Source organism: Lepidochelys olivacea (genome assembly GCF_965140295.1).
Source record: "Lepidochelys olivacea isolate rLepOli2 genome assembly, chromosome: 12".
NCBI classification, from domain to species: Eukaryota; Metazoa; Chordata; order Testudines; family Cheloniidae; genus Lepidochelys; species Lepidochelys olivacea.
Genome location: NC_140422.1, coordinates 20600298 through 20623264, shown reverse-complemented (window position 1 = coordinate 20623264; position 22967 = coordinate 20600298). Strand labels below are relative to the sequence as shown.

Sequence of the window (22967 nt, the reverse complement as noted above, 5' to 3'; positions counted from 1 at the left end):
TGCCACCATGTCAAGGTTCCTCCCCCACTCTGAACTCTAGGGTACAGATGTGGGGACCTGCATGAAAAACCTCCTAAGCTTATCCTTACCAGCTTAGGTTAAAACTTCCCCAAGGTACAAAATATTACCCCCGTTATCCTTGGAATGGCCGCTACCACCACCAAACTAATACTGGTTACTGGGGAAGAGCTGTTTGGACGCGTCCTTCCCCCCAAAATACTTCCCAAAACCTTGCACCCCACTTCCTGGACAAGGTTTGGTAAAAAGCCTCACCAATTTGCCTAGGTGACTACAGACCCAGACCCTTGGATCTTAAGAACAATGAACAATCCTCCCAACACTTGCACTCCCCCTTTCCTGGGAAATGTTGGATAAAAAGCCTCACCAATTTGCATAGGTGACCACAGACCCAAACCCTTGGATCTGAGAACAATGAAAAAGCATTCAGTGTTTTACAAGAAGACTTTTAATAAAAAATAGAAGTAAATAGAAATAAAGAAATCCCCCCTGTAAAATCAGGATGGTATATATCTTACAGGGTAATTAGATTCAAAAACATAGAGAACCCCTCTAGGCAAAACCTTAAGTTACAAAAAAGATACACAGACAGAAATAGTTATTCTATTCAGCACAATTCTTTTCTCAGCCATTTAAAGAAATCATAATCTAACACATACCTAGCTAGATTACTTACTAAAAGTTCTAAGACTCCATTCCTGTTCTGTCCCCGGCCAAGACGACTACAGACAGACCCACAAACCCTTTGTTTCTCTCCCTCCTCCCAGCTTTTGAAAGTATCTTGTCTCCTCATTGGTCATTTTGGTCAGGTGCCAGCGAGGTTACCTTTAGCTTCTTAACCCTTTACAGGTGAGAGGAGCTTTCCCCTGGCCAGGAGGGATTTCAAAGGGGTTTACCCTTCCCTTTATATTTATGACACGCCCCCCAAATCTCAGCTAGGGTGAAACACTGGCTGGGATTTCTTCCTGGAGCTCTAGGAAAACAGAGTTAATAAGACACATGCATCTCTAAATATACTACCAAGTACATAAAGACTAACAATATTTTCCACATCTCAAGGACGATTTTAACCAGTTGATTCTGGGAAACTTTCACGGGAGAGTGCATCAGCCACTTTGTTAGAAGCTCCTGAGATGTGCTGGATGTCGAAATCAAAATCTTGGAGAGCTAAACTCCACCGAAGAAGTTTTCTGTTAGTTTCTTTGACGGTGTGAAGCCACTTTAGTGCAGCATGGTCGGTTTGCAGGTGGAAACGCCGTCCCCAAACATATGGGCGTAGCTTTTCCAGAGCGTAGACAATGGCATAACATTCTTTTTCAGTGACTGACCAGTTGCTTTCCCTCTCAGACAGTTTTTTGCTGAGAAACACTACAGGGTGGAATTCTTGATCAGGTCCTTTCTGCATTAAAACTGCTCCCACACCACGCTCGGATGCATCTGTGGTTACTAGGAACGGTTTGTCAAAGTCTGGGGCCCTTAGTACAGGGTCAGACATGAGTGTCGCTTTAAGCTTGTTAAAGGCCTTCTGACACTTTCCGGTCCACTGAACAGCATTTGGCTGTTTCTTTTTGGTTAGGTCTGTCAGTGGGGCAGCAATTTGGCTGTAGTGCGGTACAAATCGTCTGTAATAACCGGCCAAGCCTAAGAAGGATTGAACCTGTTTCTTTGACTTTGGGACAGGCCACTTTTGGATAGCATCCACTTTGGCCTGTAGGGGGCTGATAGTTCCTTGACCCACCTGGTGTCCAAGGTAAGTCACTCTGTTTAGGCCTATTTGACACTTCTTAGCCTTAACAGTTAGTCCTGCCTCCCTTATGCGCTCAAGGACTTTTTGTAGATGTTCCAGGTGGTTTGCCCAGGAATCCGAAAATATGGCCACATCGTCAAGGTAGGCGACTGCATATTCTCCTAATCCCGCTAGGAGACCATCTACAAGTCTTTGGAAAGTGGCGGGTGCATTTCGCAGCCCGAAAGGGAGTACATTAAATTCATACAGCCCGAGATGTGTGATGAAGGCTGACCTTTCCTTGGCAGATTCATCTAGCGGTACTTGCCAGTACCCCTTGGTTAAGTCCAAGGTAGAGATGAACTGGGCCCTTCCCAGTTTCTCTAATAGTTCATCTGTGCGTGGCATGGGATAGTTGTCTGGGCGAGTTACAGCATTTAGCTTACGGTAGTCCACGCAAAAACGTATTTCCCCATCTGGTTTGGGAACTAGAACCACTGGAGATGCCCATGCACTTTCAGAGGGGCGGATTACACCCATCTGTAACATATCCTGGATCTCCCGTTCTATAGCAGTTTTAGCTTGAGGAGACACCCGGTAAGGTTGGACCCTAATTGGGTGAGCATTACCTGTGTCAATGGAGTGGTATGCCCGTCCAGTCAGTCCTGGGGTGGCTGAGAACGTTGGCGCGTAGCTAGTGCACAGCTCCTGGATCTGCTGTCGCTGCATACGCCCAAGGGTCATGGAGAGGTTCACCTCTTCCACACCACCAGCACATTTCCCTTTGTAATAGACACCTTCAGGCCACTCAGCGTCGTCTCCTCCCTGGGCTGTAAACTGACAAACCTTTAATTCTCTGGAATAAAAGGGCTTTAGAGAATTAATATGATACACCTTAGGCTTTCGGTTGGAGGTGGGGAATGCTATGAGATAATTAACAGCTCCCAGGCGCTCCTGGACCACGAATGGCCCTTCCCACGATGCTTCCATTTTATGGGCCTGGAGCGCCTTTAAGACCATGACCTGGTCTCCTACTTTGAAGGAACGCTCTCTGGCATGTTTATCATACCAGGCTTTTTGCTCTTTTTGAGCATCCTGTAAGTTTTCTCTAGCAAGGGCTAAAGAGGTTCGGAGGGTGTTTTGTAGGTTGGTTACAAAGTCCAGAATGTTAGTTCCTGGAGAAGGTGTAAATCCCTCCCATTGCTGCTTCACCAACTGCAATGGCCCCTTAACCTCACGGCCATATACAAGTTCAAATGGGGAAAACCCTAAACTGGGATGTGGTACAGCTCTGTAGGCAAAGAGCAACTGCTGCAATACTAGGTCCCAATCATTGGAGTGCTCATTTACGAATTTACGTATCATGGCCCCCAAAGTTCCATTAAACTTCTCCACCATGCCATTTGTTTGATGATGGCAAGGAGTGGCAACCAAGTGATTTACCCCATGAGCTTCCCAAAGGTTTTTCATAGTTTCTGCCAGGAAATTAGTCCCTGCATCTGTGAGGATGTCGGAGGGCCAACCTACCCTGGCAAAAATGTCTGCTAGTGCCTGGCACACACTTTTAGCCCTGGTGTTGCTTAGAGCTACTGCTTCCGGCCATCGGGTGGCAAAATCCATGAAAGTCAGTATGTACTGCTTTCCTCTGGGTGTCTTTTTCGGAAAAGGACCCAGAATATCCACAGCTACTCGCTGAAATGGAACTTCAATGATGGGGAGTGGCTGGAGAGGAGCTTTGACCTGGTCTTGGGGTTTTCCCACTCTTTGGCACACCTCACAAGACTGGACATAGGTAGAAACATCCTTGCCCATTCCCTCCCAGTGGAATGACCCCCCCAAACGGTCTTTGGTCCTGTTCACCCCAGCATGGCCACTAGGGTGATCATGGGCTAAGCTCAAGAGCTTGGCTCGGTATTTAGTTGGAACTACCAACTGTCTCTGAGGATGCCAGTCTTCCTGGTGTCCCCCAGAAAGAGTTTCCTTGTATAAAAGTCCTCTTTCTACAACAAACCTGGATCTATTAGAAGAGCTGAGAGGCGGTGGGTTGCTCCGTGCCGCCGTCCAAGCTCTCTGGAGGCTTTCATCTGCTTCCTGTTCGGTCTGGAACTGTTCCCTTGATGCTGGAGACATCAGTTCCTCATGGGATTGTGGACCTAGGCTTGGTCCCTCTGGAAGCGATATAGGGGATGGAGCTGTTTCTGTTGACTGTGAACCGCTCTCCGCTGGTGCACTATGTTGGGATTCAGGCTCCGGCTGAGCCTCTTGTGTAGGGTTATCGGCTGCTGCCAGTTCAGGTTCGGTGGGGCCCTCTGGTGTTGAGGTTGCAAGTACTGGATTCAGTGCTGACACGGGGTCTGGTGTTGGTTGTTTGGCTGGTTCCGGTTCTGGGACTGGTTCCGTCTGGGTCTCTGGGACTGGATCCACTACTGCTGTTGCAGACATTGGCCTGGGGTCCAGGTCCATCACCTCTGACTGGGTCCTGATAGAAGTTTCCGGAACAGAGCTAGGCCTCACGGCTTGTTTAGCCTGGTTGCGGGTGACCATTCCCACCCTCTTGGCCTGCTTCACATGATTGGCCAAGTCTTCCCCCAACAGCATGGGGATGGGATAATCATCATAGACTGCAAAAGTCCACATTCCTGACCAGCCCTTGTACTGGACAGGCAACTTGGCTGTAGGCAAATTGAAAGAGTTGGACTTGAAGGGTTGAATCGTCACTTGGATCTCTGGGTTGATTAAATTGGGGTCCACTAAGGAAGCATGGATAGCTGACACTTGTGCTCCGGTGTCCCTCCACGCGGTGACCTTCTTCCCACCCACACTCACAGTTTCCCTCCGCTCCAAGGGTATCTGGGAGGTATCTGGGCCTGTGGACCTCTGGTGTGATTCCGGTGCAATGAACTGTAATCTGTTGGGGTTCTTGGGGCAGTTGGCCTTTACATGCCCCAGCTCGTTACATTTAAAACATCGTCCAGCTGACGGGTCACCGGGGCGAGGAGGGTTGCTGGAGAACGGGGTGGTGGGACGATAAGGGGTCTGGAGGGTTCTTTGGGAGGTAGGTGGGGCTTTGGGCGGCCCCCGGTAATAGGGTGTGGTCTGGGGTGGTCCCTTCTGGTCTCCGCTCCAACTGCGACCAGTTTTCTTCTTCTCTGCCACCTCCACCCATCTGGCTCCAATCTCTCCTGCCTCAATTACAGTTTTGGGTTTCCCATCTAGGATGTATCTTTCTATTTCCTCAGGAACACCCTCTAAGAATTGTTCCATTTGCATTAGGAAGGGCAAATTTACTGGAGATTCAACACTTGCTCCTGATATCCAGGCATCCCAATGTTTTACAATGTGGTAGGCATGTCGGGTAAATGACATGTCTGGTTTCCACCTTAGGGCTCTGAACCTCCGACGAGACTGCTCGGGTGTTATCCCCATTCTGACTCTCGCCTTGGATTTAAACAGTTCATACTTGTTCATGTGTTCTTTAGGCATTTCAGCTGCCACCTCAGCTAAGGGTCCACTGAGCTGCGGCCTCAGCTCTACCATGTATTGGTCAGTAGAGATGTTGTACCCAAGGCAGGCCCTTTCGAAGTTTTCTAAGAAGGCCTCAGTATCATCACCTGCCTTGTAGGTGGGGAACTTTCTGGGATGGGAAGTGGTACCTGGAGAAGGATTGCTAGGGTTTGTTGGTATATTCTGCTGGGCCTTTATCCTCTCCATCTCCTCCACATGCTTCCTCTCTTTTTCCCTCTCCTCCTCCACATGCTTCCTTGCCTCCATTTCCCTCTTGTGGGCAGCCTCTTGGTGTTGTTCTGCCTCCCTTTCTTGTTCCTTCTTCAGCTGCATGAGTTCTATCTGTCTTTCATGTTCCCTTTGTTTTTCCTCAGCCTGAAATTTGGCTAATTCCAGCTGTAGTCGAGCTGAGGATTTGGCCATTCTAACCTCTCTGTTTTTAACTAACTTTACACCCGAGGTTTAGAAATAAACAAACAAAACTTGGCTGTAAAATTTTGCTGTGCTGGAATAGAATACCTATTCTCTGATAGTGATTGTCAGCCTACAGAAAAAGACAATTCCCTTGTCTCTGCTCTGGGCCCAAATTAAAGCAAAAAACCTCCAACTACTTGGAAACCTGCTTACCCAGCCCAAAGAAGAAAAAAATTTCTTTTCAAACCTGTGCTCCTTGTAAAACAAAAAAAAAAAAAATCAAAATCCTAAAAAAACCCTGCCACTTTTGTCTCCAGGCAAATGGGTAGAGCACACACCCCCTATTTACTTTTAGGAAGAAAAGAAAAAAAAAAAAAACCTCTGGGTTGGAAGACTGTGAATTTCCCTGCAGGAGTTAAGTACCCTGCCTCCAGGCAAGAAAACCTGCAATTCACAAGATAATCCCCTTTTGTCTCTGCTTGGCCACAAAGCAGAGAGAAACCAAGCTGCTTTCAGTTTCAAAGCTGCCTTCTGGACTTCCTAAAAATTCCTTTTTAAAATCTGTATTTCTAGTTCAAAAAATCTCAACTGGATCTCAAAATGATTTCAGGTTAATCCCACCACTGTGCCACCATGTCAAGGTTCCTCCCCCACTCTGAACTCTAGGGTACAGATGTGGGGACCTGCATGAAAAACCTCCTAAGCTTATCCTTACCAGCTTAGGTTAAAACTTCCCCAAGGTACAAAATATTACCCCCGTTATCCTTGGAATGGCCGCTACCACCACCAAACTAATACTGGTTACTGGGGAAGAGCTGTTTGGACGCGTCCTTCCCCCCAAAATACTTCCCAAAACCTTGCACCCCACTTCCTGGACAAGGTTTGGTAAAAAGCCTCACCAATTTGCCTAGGTGACTACAGACCCAGACCCTTGGATCTTAAGAACAATGAACAATCCTCCCAACACTTGCACTCCCCCTTTCCTGGGAAATGTTGGATAAAAAGCCTCACCAATTTGCATAGGTGACCACAGACCCAAACCCTTGGATCTGAGAACAATGAAAAAGCATTCAGTGTTTTACAAGAAGACTTTTAATAAAAAATAGAAGTAAATAGAAATAAAGAAATCCCCCCTGTAAAATCAGGATGGTATATATCTTACAGGGTAATTAGATTCAAAAACATAGAGAACCCCTCTAGGCAAAACCTTAAGTTACAAAAAAGATACACAGACAGAAATAGTTATTCTATTCAGCACAATTCTTTTCTCAGCCATTTAAAGAAATCATAATCTAACACATACCTAGCTAGATTACTTACTAAAAGTTCTAAGACTCCATTCCTGTTCTGTCCCCGGCCAAGACGACTACAGACAGACCCACAAACCCTTTGTTTCTCTCCCTCCTCCCAGCTTTTGAAAGTATCTTGTCTCCTCATTGGTCATTTTGGTCAGGTGCCAGCGAGGTTACCTTTAGCTTCTTAACCCTTTACAGGTGAGAGGAGCTTTCCCCTGGCCAGGAGGGATTTCAAAGGGGTTTACCCTTCCCTTTATATTTATGACAGCATCTAATCAAATATTTGATTTGTGTATGCACACTGCGTATTTGCATGCAAGAGCAAGGCACATACTAATTAGAGGTTTCAGAGTAACAGCCGTGTTAGTCTGTATTCGCAAAAAGAAAAGGAGTACTTGTGGCACCTTAGAGACTAACCAATTTATTTGAGCATGAGCTTTCGTGAGCTATAGCTCTGTAGCTCACGAAAGCTCATGCTCAAATAAATTGGTTAGTCTCTAAGGTGCCACAAGTACTCCTTTTCTTTATACTAATTAGACTGGCACTAAAGAGTAGGTATATGTTTAAAATTTAGCCCTCTGAGATTAAGCGACACATGATAAGGAGCCAAGAACTCAAGAGATCTAATCCACTCTCTGACACTGAATACTTCTGTTTGGCCTTGGGTAAATCATTTCTCAGTCTAAGGGTTTGTCCCCATTGCACAGTTGTCACCAAAACTTATTTTTTGCAGATACTTAAAAAAGCTCCCCCGCAAAAGACAAAAGTTTTGCCCGATGCAAGCAGCAGTGAGACGTGACTTTGTTGGCAGGAGCGTTCTCCTGCCGACAAAGCTTATGCTGCTCGTGGGGCTGAAAGTGCCGACAAAATACTGCAAAAGAGTGTTCACACACGCTGACTTTTGGCGACAAGGCTGTATCGATTCAGCCTTGTCGCTAAAAGCTGCGTGGTGCAGACAAGCCCTACATTTCTTCGTCTGTAAAATGGGGATAAGTAGTACTAACTTACCTACCTCACAGGAGTGCTATCCTAATTAAATAGCTAATGCCTGAGAAGCACTTTGAAGATATAAAGCACTGTATAAGTGCTAAGTAGCATTATTTACCACTTGAAAAGTAATCTGAATATGATCAGATATGTAAGCAATTTGTGTACATGCTGTAATAAAATAATTTGAGACAGTTTAATCTTGAATTAGTCTGACTTTAAACATTTTCTTTCAGTCACATTACTTAAGGAAAACAGAGTATAGAATACTTTTTCTGAAAGTGAAAGGAAGTAATGAGGTGTTAAAGTAATAGTCTAATAAATCTAAAAACAATGTTTTTACCTTTAGGAAACTGGTCTTGCCATTTGGGATTTTGCAAAGTACTCTGTCTTGACCTTGGTTCTGTGGTTCATGCCCTCCCATGAGCAGATTACCATAATCAAACTGTATAATGTTCTTTGCAATACAGTTCAATGTTTATTAGGGTCCTGGATAAAATCAACCTCATTTTTACTACTGCCCTCATTAGGATGATTCCAATTTTTCAGAATTTAGTTGTTTAACTTTGAGTATGTGAATATTGACTTCAATGGGACTACTCATGTGAGTTAAGTTATCCACATGTGTGATTGTTTCCAGGATCAAGACCCGTTGTGCCAGGTAGCCCATTTGTGATATTCTTTGACACACCACATAGCAAAAAAGACATGGTAAAACTGAATTTATTGATGAAGTTGTAACTAATTTAGAATATGACTTTATATTATACAGTAATAAAATAGCTAGGTAGCCAAACATTTAAGTAGTTTCTTGGTAAAGTCAGGACGTAACAAGTCATATGCAACATAAACATGTAAAATGAAATTTCACATCTTCCTTTGGAAACCACAAGTTTCTAGTCTAAAACATAGCAAACACTGATGGAGAAAGATATAATTAAGATTTGCAAAATGGTTTCCCCTTCAGTCCCATTTTCGATCATGTTTACCTTTTCAAAAATATTTCCATTTTTGACATTTCCAAAAACTAAATGGCACAAAATGAAATAAAATTATTAAAGCTCTTCAGTCAGTTGGTACATTTTTTTGATTTAATGGAAAGCCAAAAAGCATTGTTGAAATGTAACATTCATTGCTTAAATCAAGGTATTGATTAAATATTACATTTCAAAATTATTAATATAGTCTCCGTCCAAAGGTGATTTTTCTTGGCTGGGAGGTGAGATGAGATGGGATGGGATGTAGTAGGGTAGGGATAATTGGAGGAAATTATGATTTTGGCAAGCATAAAAAATAATTCTTAGTTATGTCCACAGCAAAAAAAGTGAAAAACTAAACCTTTACATATCAACTGTCCTGAAAGGGTACAGGTTTTGTGAAGTCTGAGAAAATGAATTCAAAATTAATAATTCCTGGGTGTATGAATCACTTCAATAACTTCTAAGTTTTTAGCAGAACCCAAAGAAGTCCTCCTTCTTCATGACTTTGCCCTGGTCTATACACGGGGGCGTGGGGGGAGGGAATGGGGGGTCACTCTAATAGCTGAAGTCGACATACTTAGATCAACTTACCGTGGTATCTCCACCGCGGTGAGTCGACTGCTGCTGCTCCCCCGTCGACTCTGCCTGCGCCTCTCGCGGCGCTAGAGTACAGGAGTCGATGGGACAGCGCTCGGGGATCGATTTATCACGTCTAGACTAGATGCGATAAATCGATCCCCGCTGGATCGATCGCTGCCCACCAATATGGCGGGTAGCGAAGACATACCTTTTATCTAGGGAGCAGGAGAAATCACACACTATCTACTCGGTCTGACAGGTACAAGGGGCTGCCATTCTTTTGCTGGGCCAATTAACTTGAGCGAAAACTTCAAAAAAAAAAAACTTCAGAAGTACCTAGCACAAGTGTAGATAAGGGAAAAAATCATGAATCTCACAATTCTATTCTCACTCTGAGGATGTAGAGGTTTCTGCTAGTGCATCCATTTGCAACATTGAGGCTTTAAGTTAAGATGTAATGAGGGATGATGACTAAGGCTATGATTATTTCACAGAAGCCACGGAATCCGTGACCTCCAGAGACCTCTGTAAAATTTTCTGACCCTGGGCTGGAGCTGTCAGCAGGCAGCCCCACAGCTCTTAGCAGCTCCCAGTCCCTGCAGTGGCCCAGCTGTGGAGAGCGGCAAGGGGACCCCATATCCCCCAGACACTGTGGGTGCTGGACTCTCCTCCCACCCCATTTTGTCAGGGATATTTTTAGTAAAAATCACGGACAGGTCAAGGGCTTCCCTGAATTTGTATTGCCTGTGACCTGTCCATGATTTTTACTAAAAATATCCGTGACAAAATCTGAGCCTTAATGATGACACAGGTAGAGGGGTTATGGAAGGCAAGAAGAACAAGAGAGTAAGGGGTACAGAATTAAGATTATGCAGTTGCTGAGGAAGATGATGCCCGTATCTCTCATGAGGGGTAAAGGTTTTGTTATTTGTTTCACTGTAATTCTGAGGGGACATTTAGGATTTATATCCCTCATAGAAGAAACAAATGTGTAAACATCTAAGACATCCTGCACAAACTCTGTTGTATCGGGAGGTCTGTTGGGAGAGGTGGAGAACTCCTTATTGGCTACTTGAGCTAGTCTTTAAAGGGAGTACAACTAGTGCTTTAAAGGGAACCTGCTGGGCTGGCTAGGGCACTTACTGTTTCATAGCAACCAACTCCATCTCAGCGGCCTGTAGGAGGGGCTGCTGGTTTCCTATAGGAGCAGAACCCAGCTAGGCTACCATCTGAACAGGAAAGTGCTCCTTGGAGGCGGCCTGGGGGTCCTCCATGGAGATAAAGGACCCAAAGGGTCGTCTGTCTGAGTGGCTGTTGTTATGTGAGGAAAGGAGAGGCTGGGCTTACTAGTATGTTGGATGGACTGCTTTTAAGAAACAAACAAACACTATACGGACTACCCCAACTACTAGCAGAGAAAAGGGTGGTATAATCTCTTTCCATCTGTGGCATAACATTCAGGAAGTACTGAGTGCACATCTACCAAGTCCTGTGAGTCCCTACACTATGAACAGTCATCCAGATTTTCAGGGGGCGGAATAATAGATACTGAGTCAATGGGGTCTTCAAAATCACATAAATAAGAAATTCCACATAACCTGAATAAATGTAACCTCTTCTATACATTAAAATAACACTTGCTGTATTAATTAAAATGTGATAGATACTGTAACTCAGCAGAAACAGGTTTCAGAGTAACAGCCGTGTTAGTCTGTATTCGCAAAAAGAAAAGGAGTACTTGTGGCACCTTAGAGACTAACCAATTTATTTGAGCATAAGCTTTCGTGAGCTACAGCTCACTTCATCGGATGCATACTGTGGAAACTGCAGAAGACACTATATACACAGAGACCATGAAACAATACCTCCTCCCACCCCACTCTCCTGCTGGTAATAGCTTATCTAAAGTGATCACTCTCCTTACAATGTGTATGATAATCAAGGTGGGCCATTTCCAGCACAAATCCAGGTTTTCTCACCCCCCCGCCCCCTTTTTCAAGAAAACTCACTCTCCTGCTGGTAATAGCTTATCCATCACTTTGGATAAGCTATTACCAGCAGGAGAGTGAGTTTGTGTGTGTGACTTTTGAGAAAAAGGGGGGGGGGTGAGAAAACCTGGATTTGTGCTGGAAATGGCCCACCTTGATTATCATACACATTGTAAAGAGAGTGGTCACTTTGGATGAGCTATTACCAGCAGGAGAGTGAGTTTGTGGGGGGGGGAGGGTGAGAAAACCTGGATTTGTGCTGGAAATGGCCCAACTTGATTATCATACACATTGTAAGGAGAGTGATCACTTTAGATAAGCTATTACCAGCAGGAGAGTGGGGTGGGAGGAGGTATTGTTTCATGGTCTCTGTGTATATAGTGTCTTCTGCAGTTTCCACAGTATGCATCCGATGAAGTGAGCTGTAGCTCACGAAAGCTTATGCTCAAATAAATTGGTTAGTCTCTAAGGTGCCACAAGTACTCCTTTTCTTTCAGCAGAAACAAACACAGAAATTACTCAAACATCAGAAGTTACTGTAGTGGGCTGTGAAACTGGTAAGATTTTGATGCAGGGCTCTGGTCACTCCATCTGTTGACATAGTCTGACTTTCAGACTGAAGTGCCTACACTGTAGTGACATTATGAATTTTGTGAAAGCAATCACACGTTACTTAATCAATCTACAATGGTGCATTGTAATATACAGGCAAAGTACTAAAGACTCTGTCCACACCAGGATAAAGTTAAACTGTTCACAAAACAGCTTAATTAGCACAGTTATACAATTTAACCTGTGTCAAATTAACATGTTTTCACAAGTCTCTTATAGCATCCATGCTAGCCCTCTGGAAACCAGTTCAGATGTGCTACACAACACACAAAATGATGCAACACATAGCATTTCCTTCTAACGGACAGAGCTTTGGGCTGAAATATGTGAGAGATTCCTTCCTCCATACTATATTTTGTTATAAAAATTGTTTAAATGTTCACGTCCTCAAATAAAGAGTGATTATTATTTAACCTTTTTAAGCATCTGCTAGAATCAGGGTTAAAATCTGATGCTATACAATCAGCAGACATTTAATTCATATTAACAATGGGATAAATTCCTTTGGAATGTGGGCAAATCTCATGGCTCAATATAGTTATCAATTATTGACCAAAACAAGGTAAGACAGGTGACCAGTTAATGCTAGAAGATAAAGCAGGCTTTATAGCTGATAGCTTCAGCCAACTACTGAATGTGCCCTTTTCCTTCTGAACAGCGCTTGGGAAAGCAAGGGTGGAATCAGGAAATACAGAAAAGCATCTGACAGGGTGGACTGTGCCTAAATAGAGATTCTGAAGTGGTATTTGGGTGGAGATTTTTTTTAAAAAAGGATTAAATCACATAACGCTTCGGAAGCTAGGCTAACTATAATGGGCATTACACAGAAAGTTATGCTTCAAAGCGGATGCTAACAGAATTGGTTTCTCACTAGTGAGCTTTGTTGAGATATGAGCACCATTGAACAATAGGGCTGAAAGAGTCCAATGTGCTTAAAAGTACTGCACTGCAATCCACACTGAATAAATCAAATTGTTATGAAGATAATGAGCATCTATATATTAAGAGAATCAGTCACCCCATCTGAAACCATCAATATTATAAATATTCTGATTATGTTGATAGTTACTACCATTTTAATGGGGCAACAAGGTAAGTGACTCCATCTTTTAATGAATCACAACAATGTACTTGTCATGTACTTTACAGTGGTAGTAGCTACTATTATTTTGGCATACTGTTCTCTCTCTTTATCACAAACAGTTTGTATAATAAATATATAGTTATTTGTGTGATTACTTTCTAATATGAAAGCAGATATTTGCCATCAGGGCGTGTAAAATCTACATGCCCCAAACAAGGAGGAAGCTTGCCCTCAAAAGCAAGAGGATCTAAAATCTGCTGAAATTGTTGATGGAGGTCTTCATTTAAAAAAAATACTTCTAGAACTTATGGCGGTAAAGATAAGCTTGAAACATGAAATATGTATAAAATAATGCAGTGTCATTTTCTTGAGTCTGCAGGCACCTATAGTGCCGCCGCTGTTGCAGTGTCAGAGGGCTATTCTACACTAAAGCTGTAAGTTGACCTAAGTTACACTACTTCAGTTGCATAACTGAAGTTGATGCAACTTGGGTCAACTTACAGCACGTCTACACTGCGCTATGTAGACGGTAGATACTCTCCCACTGACTTACCTTCCGCCTCACAGGGAGGTGGAGTACAGACATCAACGGGACAGCACTCTGCCATCAACGTAGCTTGCCTTCACCAGACCAACAGCAGTGCTGATTTAGCCGGAAGTATAGACAAGTCCAGAGTGAAAGGCATAAGATTCTGCTCAGTTACACTGTTATTCTTCAGAACTGTGGGAACAGTTCTGAAATCATCGAGAATCTTATCAATTTTGTACTGCAGATGCTGCTTGAAAAAGACTTGAACAGCAGCAGAGACAGTTACTGGAATTATTCATATAGGTAGAGGACAAAACAAAAGCAGAGGTTGCAGCTAAGAGGCAGAGGACACAAGCTATTTATACCTCTCTCAATTGTTTTCTTCAACTGTTGAAAAACTGTACATGTGGACAAAACCTTATACATAGCATTTGGAGTTAAAGATATCACCCTACACCAGGGGTGGGCAAACTTTTTGGCCCAAGGGCCACATTGGCATTGCGAAACTGTGTGGATCGCTGGGTAGGGAAGCCTGTGCCGCCCCAAACAGCCTGGCCCCTGCCCCCTTCCACTGCCCACCCCCCTCAGAACCCTTGACCCATCCAGCCCCCCGTCCCCGTCCCCATGCCCTGACCACTCCTCCCAGGACCCCTGCCCTAACCACCCCCATCCCCATCCAACCTCCCCCTGCTCCCTGTCCCCTGACTGCCCCGACAGCACCCCCCAGGACTTCCACGCCTATCCAACCCCCCCCCCGGTCCCCGTCACCTGACTGCTCCCCAGGACCCTCTGCCCCTTATCCAACACACACACCCCTGCTCCCTGCTCCCTTACCATGCTGCTCAGAGCAGCAGGAGCTTACTGCCCGGCCAGAGCCAACCCGCTACCCGGCAGGAGTCGTGGACCAGAGTGCTGCGGGTGCAGCGTGCTGAGGCTGTGGGGGAGGGTACAGCGGGGGAGAGGCCCAGGGCTAGTCTTCCTGGCCGGGAGCTCAGGGGCCAGGCAGGACGGTCCTGCAGGCCATAGTTTGCCCACCTCTGCCCTACATGAATTAAATTCATAAGTAATCTGTCAGGGACATGTAACATACACTGACCAGTAAGTTACAATAACCGGTGCCCTAAAATCTCATGATACTTAGATGACATGGTGAATTGCAGGAGAGTCACTTTCCCTTCCTACTCTTCCTAAACCAGGAAGAAAAAACAGACGTGAATCAGTGAAATATGAAAATCTTTAAAATATATTCCTACTAAAACCACCACGCTGCCAGACCTCAATGGAATTCATTAGATTACCCAAGACTGCATTTGCACTCAACATGTCCCTCATGGGTCTAAATAGTTCTCTAAACATCTCCCATTTTGTAACACATAACTTGTTCAATTATTCAACAATTTAGCTGTCTGCAGAGTGACAAACAGTACAGAACATTCATCTACCTCTTATCTGTTAGTAACCAAGGATCCATTAGTCACTGAGAATCACATTTATATATAAACTATTAAATTTAAATTCAGGCTCTATAGCAGGGGTTCTCAAACTTCATTGCACTGACAACAAAAATTACTACACGACCTCAGGAGCGGGGACTGAGCCCACTCAAGCCCCACCGTCTTGGGCAGGTCGGCAAAAGCTGAAGCCCGAGCCTCACCACCCAGGGCTTCCGCCCCAGGCAGGAAGCATGTATGTAACCTGAACCCCACCACCCAGAACTGATGACCTTGTGCTTTGGCCCTGGTTGGTAGGGCTTGGGCCCTGAGCCCCAGCAAGTCTAAACCAGCCCTGGCGATCCCATTAAAATGGGCTTGCGCCTCATTTTGCTGTCCAAACCCACAGTTTAAGAACCACTGCTCTAGAGCATGAGATTCTGCCTCTTTAAATATCTATATTGTACTTCCTACACCTACAAACAGTGGGCTTAACATAATATTTCCAGCTAACAGATACTGTACTTTCAAGCAATCAGTGATAAATGTGCTATATTTTTTTACACTAACATTCAAAACTTTAAGCAGACATGATGCTTTCAGTGATAGTCTTTATCATGAAAATTACTAGATATTCTTCTATAATTTATCCCGAAGATACACATTCTAAGACATGTTTTTCTACCAAGTACGTTTAGTAGATGTCCTGAAAATTGCTTTTAAAGGTTTGGTCTGATTATCACTACAAACTAACAAGATGAAAACTGTCCAACAGGCAAGTGGCTATTCTAACCAAGAATTAAAATCATTCGCCAACAGAGTTCCTAAACTGGGATGTGGCAGCCCCAAACAGACATCAGTGGGTCATGAACTTCCTGGTCTTCTGACGTTTATAAACAGGAGGGAGGGCCTACGTAGATGAAAGGCGACTCCTGTTACTGAAAAGATTGAGAACTACTTACTACATTTTAAAAGCCAAAACTCATGCCTAAATCAGTAAAAGAATGCAACACGTATCCACTTTAGCAGAGCAATATGCATGCTAAAAATCAATCATGATTCAAATAAAAATATTTCTAGGTCAGCAGGTAATTAATAGTGTATTTCATTATTTCAAAGCCTAGAGGAAAAAAGGACACAATATGGTATAAGTTTCAGTCTAGTGGGAGTAAAGCTAAAGAATTTATTTTTATTCAACCAAGTTTCAGTCCTAAAGGGAGCATATTGTCACCTGGATAAACAGTGGTGTGTGTGTGCATTTCTGTAAATCTAAGCATATCAGAATGAGAGTCAGAGCTGGGTGAAAATAAAAATACATCAATTAAATTATTTTTCGAAGTGTGAAATTTTCAAGTTATTTGACAAATATTTGACCACTTCTTTTGAGACTATATTAAGAAAATGTTGTAGGGTATTAGAACACAGGTTGTGAAAGACATTTATATGACTACTAGATTAGCAAAAGCACTGTGCAAAATTTTATAGCAATCATATCTAATTTCAAGCTTGCCTCCAAGTGGAGTTTGCTCAAATTTATGAGATCTATGACTATCTGAAAAGGAAGGTGATGGTATAAATGAAATGGTCTCCTCAACCTTAAAATATAATATTTTCAGAACCAAAAACACTATTGTAATGCGATTATATACAGCTTCCAATTCTCTATTTCACAGAGGAAGAGCCCACTACAGCTTCATCCTGACACTCCACTGTAACTAAGATATTTAGCTCCTCAGGATAATTTCATAATGAAGCTGAAGGGTTCAAATATTTTTAGCCAATCTGCAGAAATTATGTAAAGTTTCCTTATGATAAAATACAATTTTGGTACAGCAGCTTAACAGTCTTAATTAATGGCCTCTTGGGTCTCTTTTCCACTGGAGCAGATCTGTTTGAGAACAGTCTTAAACTTGCTTACTGAAGGGCCTTGCCATGAACTGGGAATAATTCTACATGCTCCTGACAGACATGCACTTACACTCCATGACCAATTGACACTAAAGCATCACAGAAGCATAATTCTCCATCACAGTCAACTAGCCTGGAAAGTAACTGGACTGTGGAGAGAGAGAACAGTTTACTCTCATCTGATGTTCTTATAAGAAGAGACCATTCAGAGTATCCCACCAGATTATCCTAATTTTCATCCATGTTAACAACCCATCAGTTTAGGTAGATCTTTAGGTAATGATGTGGGTCTTTTTCTCCAAAGCCAGACATCTTGTTTATACACAATATTCCAGAAGATGCTCATGGTCTGTATCATGTATGCATTACTTAGGCTCCCTACCCTCAAAAAAGTGATCTTGGTGGAAGCACCATACAGTAAAGGAACTACTAAGAGTTTTCTTTTATACCTAGGGAGCTACTTTTAAGATGCATACAAAATTTTTAACCTTATGAAGAGACCAAGAGGACAACTGAAAAGGTATTTAGATTATTGGCATGAAATACTCATGATGATGTGTGCTAAATATGGCTCTGATCATGCAATTAATTTCATATAGGTAGACACCTGCACCTATGCAGACCTAATTGCAGGATAGGGGCCTATCACCCCAAAAATCACATCAATCACCTAGTAAGTGGATATGACTAATCTTAAGAAGGAGAGATCTCCAGTTTTGCACTAAGCCCATATACAGCACGGAGTAAGAGAAGACATTCAGTATTCTAAGGCAGGAAACTTTGTAAAAAAGACATTTGATAGTCTGGCTATTTTAAATACAGCTCTAAAGTAATCAATCTTCAAAAGAAGGTTCATGACTGATTAGACCCTAATGCCCTACCTATGGAAGTTAGTTCACATGGGCAGAGGCCCACAGGAAGCTCCACTGACTTCAATAAGGCTCTGTGTGGACCAACTTGCAGACCTAAAAGCATAATCACCTTTCCTATTAAAAAAAGATTAAGCATCTGAGAGAATAATAATTTGAAAAACTGGAACTACTATGCACGTACAGTTACACCCCTACATAAAACCTTAAAACGATGTTTGTTACACATTAAAGCAAGTATTTACACAACAGATTGCAATGACCCCTAGGGAGCCCACATGGGGCATCAGTAAACATATGGGTATCTTCCAACTTTTCTTAAAAGGTATTCTTTGAATTTAAAAGAAAGGAAACACAAAAATGGCATTGGAGTAACATGGCTGCGACACAAGGCCAAAAGCCAGGACGCTAACCTTAGGGCTGACGGATCATCTTTAACTTGGACTATTGGATTTCAACACTTTAGGCAGAGCTAGGACACTGACACGGTTTATTTCAGCCCCACTCCAGAAGCTGGGTCAGGGTCCACTTTTGAAGCAGCCCTGAGTTAAAAGCACCCACAGGCCTCTACCCTGGGGGACAGAACCGGCTTTGTGGGGGGGGGGGTCACACCCTTTTTACCCCAAGCCCTGGTGTTGTTGGGGGGCCGATGACGCCAGTGGCACTACGGGGGGTGGGTGCGCACCCTGGGGGCTGGGCTCCGGCCTGAGGCGACTCCGGACGCTCAGCTGGCAGCCCCGCGCCAGCGCCGCGGTGCCGGACCCGCCGGGGCGAGGCGCTCCCCGCACACGTTCTCTCTCGAGTGCGGTGGAAGCGACAACAACCGTTACAGGCCCAACGCTGCCATGGCCCCGCGGCCTGGGCCTCCTCCCCCGGGCCCCTGCCCCGCTTCCCCCCAGCCGGGCCCGGCGCTCCGGGCACCCTTCCGGGCCTCGCTGCGGAGCGGCCCAGGCCCCCGGCGCTGCTGCTCGGCCTTTACCTTTCCCTGCTCCTCCCGCAGGCGGCCCACCTGCGCGGCGCTGAGCGGCGAGGCTGTGCCGGGGGCCTGCATGGCCCGGGCGGGGGCAGGGGCTGGCGGGGGCGCGGGCCGGGCCGCTCTCCTCAGCAAGGCGAATGAGTCCTATAGAAATGTTTGTGCAGCGTGAAGCGCCGGCTCCGGAGCCGCATCCACGCGGGGACCGCCGCCGCCGCCTGGGCCCGGGGAGCCGCTGCCGGGGGAAGCATCTCACACTCGCATTCTGGGCCGCGCCACCGCCTGCGCCCGGGACCAGCTGCGCCGAGGGGCCGGAGAGCACGAGCAGCTTGAGCCCAGCCGCTGCCGCGCCGCCTCCTCCTCCCGCCCGCCCGGCTGCCTGCTGCACTCTGGGTAGGCAGCCACAGCGCCCGCCGGAGGCACCGCGGCGAGCGAGCGGAAAGGCGGGTGCTCCCCACCCCCTGCGCTTCGCCGGGGGCACCAAACGCGATCCCAGCTCCCAAAGCCGTCGTGCCCCTGGACCCCATCGCCAGGCCACCACGCGGCCCCAGCCCCCTTACCCCATCGCCAGTCCACCACACAGCCCCTGCTCCCTGGACCCCATCGCCAGGGGACCACTCAGCCCCTGGACCCCATCGCCAGGGGACCACTCAGCCCCTGGACCCCATTGCCGTGGGGCCACTCAGCCCCTGGACCCCTTCGCCATGGGACCCCTCAGCCCCTGGACCCCATCGCCAGGCCACCACACAGCCCCTGCCCCCTGTATCCCATTGCCATGGGACCGCTCAGCCCCTGGACCCCATCGCCAGGGAACCACACAGCCCCTGCCCCCTGGACCTCATCGCCAGGGCACCATGCAGTCCTTGTCCCCTGGACTCCATCGCCAGGGGACCACACAGCTCCTGGACCCCATCACCGGGGACCACACAGCACGCAGTCCCTCGATCCCAGCTCCCAAAGCACGCAGCACCCTGGATCCCATCGCCAGAGGACCACACAGCACCCAGTTCCTCATTCCCAGCTCCCAAGCACCCAGCCCCTGGATCCCATCGCCATGGGATCACACAGCACCCAGTCCCTCGATCCCAGCTCCCAAAGCACACAGCCTCTGGATCCGATCACACAGCCCTTGGATGATATTGCCGTGGGACCACATAGCACCCAGTCACTCAATGCCAAAGCATCCACCCCTGGATCCCATTGTCATGGGACCAAACAGCCCCTGGATCCCATCGCCGGGGACCACACAGCTTCTTCCCCCTGGATCCCAGCTCCCAAAGCACCCAGCCCCTGGATCCAATCACCAGGGGATCACACACAACCCAATCCCTGGATCCCACCTCCCAAAGCATACAGCTCTTGGATCCCATCGCCATGGGATCAACACAGCACACAGCCATTGGAATCCATAGCCACTTGATCCATCCATAGATCACAAAGCATAGAGCCACTTGAACCAAGCTCCCAAAGCTCAAAGCCACTGGATCCAAACTCCCAAAGCATGTAGCCAATTAATCCCATCGCCATCAGATCACAAAACAGATCTATTGGATCCCAAGCCATCAGATCACAACTCACATGGACACTAGATCATATAGCCATGGGACCATAAAGCATTGAGACACTGGATCCAATTGCCATTACAGCACAGAGCCACAATCCCAGAGCTCTCAGATCACAAATTCCAGATCCACTGGATTACCTAACCATCAGATCACAAAGCACAGACCAATTGGATTCAATACTCAGATTCAAAATGCCTCACTGTATTTCAGGCCCATTAGTTGTCAGAATACAGAACCATCAGACCCCCCTGCCTTTGAGAGCCATCAGATTCCAAGTCTCAGACCCCAAAGCACAGAATCACTCGATCCTATACCTGCTGTATCCCAAATTACAGATCCATTAGATACCAGAACACAGACCCAATAGGGTTAAATTACAACCTGTAAGATTATAAATCACAAACCCACTTGATCCTACACTGACAACAGCCCAAATAATGACTATACTGGGTTCAAGGCCTACTGGATTCTACATCAGAAACTTGCTTTGTGGAAATAGACAAATGAGGGCTTGCAAGGGCTTTAGCCCCCTCTCCCCACCAAAAAAATGTAGGGATTTCATTAATAAAGGAAACACTGAGTTGGGAACAGCAGTTCATTTATCTCACTTTGTTAAAAATGAATAAATTTAGTCAGTTCAAAACTATTCACTGAAGCAATATTCAACAGCTATTACTTTATTATTTTTTAGCCTGCCTGCTGCCGCACCTAAAAAAAGTTGTCTACACCACTACACTGGATTCATAACAGATATTCTAGTAATAACTGCAAAGAGTCCTGTGGCACCTTATAGACTAACAGACGTATTGGAGCATCAGCTTTCGTGGGTGAAAACCCACTTCGTCGGATGCACCCATGAAAGCTTATGCTCCAATACGTCTCTTAGTCTATAAGGTTCCAAAGGACCCTTTGCCATTTTTACAGATCCAGACTAACACGGCTACCCTTCTGATACGTTCTAGTAATAGAAAAACAAGAATCTAGTTTTATTAATTTCAGATCCACAATATCCTGGAATAGTGCAAATTGGGAAAATCCCTTATACTACACCATAGATTAATTAGATCCTAGATCATAGACTCATTAGATCAGTTATTCTCCATGTTTTTCATTCTGCAGTTCACTTATTAAGCAAAATATCCATTAATGGGCCCAATTCTTTCTAACACCCAAATCTACACATTGGTTCTTAAACATTGCATTGTACAGACCACAGGAAGGGCTCTTGCAGATTATAGTTTGAGAAACACTGCATTATATTCTTCAGTCCCCTAAAGAACCCCTACAGGTTTCTTTAGTTTCTTATCCCCCTCTCTCTTTCTCTCTCTCTCTATATATATATCATGCACAGACAGTTGCACATACAACTTTTGCACTTAATTATTGCAAAAGACAAAATAGCGTGGGTCTGAAGAGACTTGAGTGATTTTGATATAATAATACTATCTTCTGTGTATATATTGTAATGTATGTTTTATCCTATATGTGCTCAGTGCTTTACATCAGGTATATCGTGCTCAACAACAACAACAAAATTAGAATTCCCACCCTAAAGAGTTCACAATTGCAAGGCAAAATCTTGGCCCCACGGAATTCATTGGGAGTTTTGCCACTGACGTGAATGGGGCCCAAATTTCATCCTCCTTGAATTAAAAAAAAAAAAAAAAAAATGTTGTATGGCTCTCAAAGCAGCACAACACATTTTACAAATCCACTGGGATCATTTACTCCACCACTGAACCAGTCACCCGTTGCTAACAGGATGGGGTGGCAGTTCAGCAGCACACAATATCACTACACAGCAGCTGAAGAAGCGTGTAACCATTTATCTGAAATGGAATTTGGCCAGAACACTGGGATTAACCCCCACCCTTATTTTTATTGTAATCTCACGTTCTGTGCTATACACGCTCCATAGCTTGGGGACTCAATAACATAGCTACATGATCTTTCAATTTTCATGCTTGGGATGGTCTTAAGTTAGACTATTAATGTATTTTTAACATTTTTAAAATTCATTTTCCTTGCTATTCTGTTTTACTAACGTGCACATTTTGTAGTTCATCTTGGAGCCAATACAGCTCTTTTATTTATTTTTACATGGTTTAGCTTTTCCAAGCATTCTGTAGTGTATTTGTTCCATATTATGTATCCTACAGTGTTTCATTCACCATTATTTAAAATTAGTAAATTATTTAGTAAGATTTTTTAAAATAGACATCCATAGTATATCAATAAGACTAAAAGCCATGGCTTCATTTGCAAGGATAAAATCACGAGGGCTATCCTATACTTGTTCAGGGAACCAGTGAGTAAAAGGGCATGATAGTCATTATTTTACAAGCAGATGACAAAGGGCTTTCATCGCAATTTCCCCTCCCCCCCCTTAGGCTCAGTGGCTGACTCCCCCTTTGCTGTTTCTTTTTTGTAGTGGGTGTCAACTGGCTCTAGCTTCTTGACCAACTTCTAATTCTGAACCACAGTCAAGCCAAGCATTTGCATCACT

The 22967-nt window shown here is 45.0% G+C and overlaps 1 protein-coding gene across 2 annotated transcripts in view; it reads right to left on the bottom strand.

Annotated features, from left to right (window-relative positions):
* The window catches only part of URI1 (URI1 prefoldin like chaperone), a 71986-nt gene extending 52693 nt beyond the window's left edge, over positions 1 to 19293 (bottom strand). Inside the window, exon 1 of one of the 2 annotated variants that reach the window (XM_084644376.1) lies at positions 18903 to 19293. In XM_084644376.1, coding sequence (XP_084500502.1) covers positions 18903 to 18974 — 72 coding nt within the window. In that variant the 5' untranslated portion in view covers positions 18975 to 19293. The remainder of the gene's footprint in view (positions 1 to 18902) is intronic. The other variant, XM_084644375.1, reaches the window with a different exon arrangement.
* Between the last annotated feature and the right edge of the window lie 3674 nt (positions 19294 to 22967).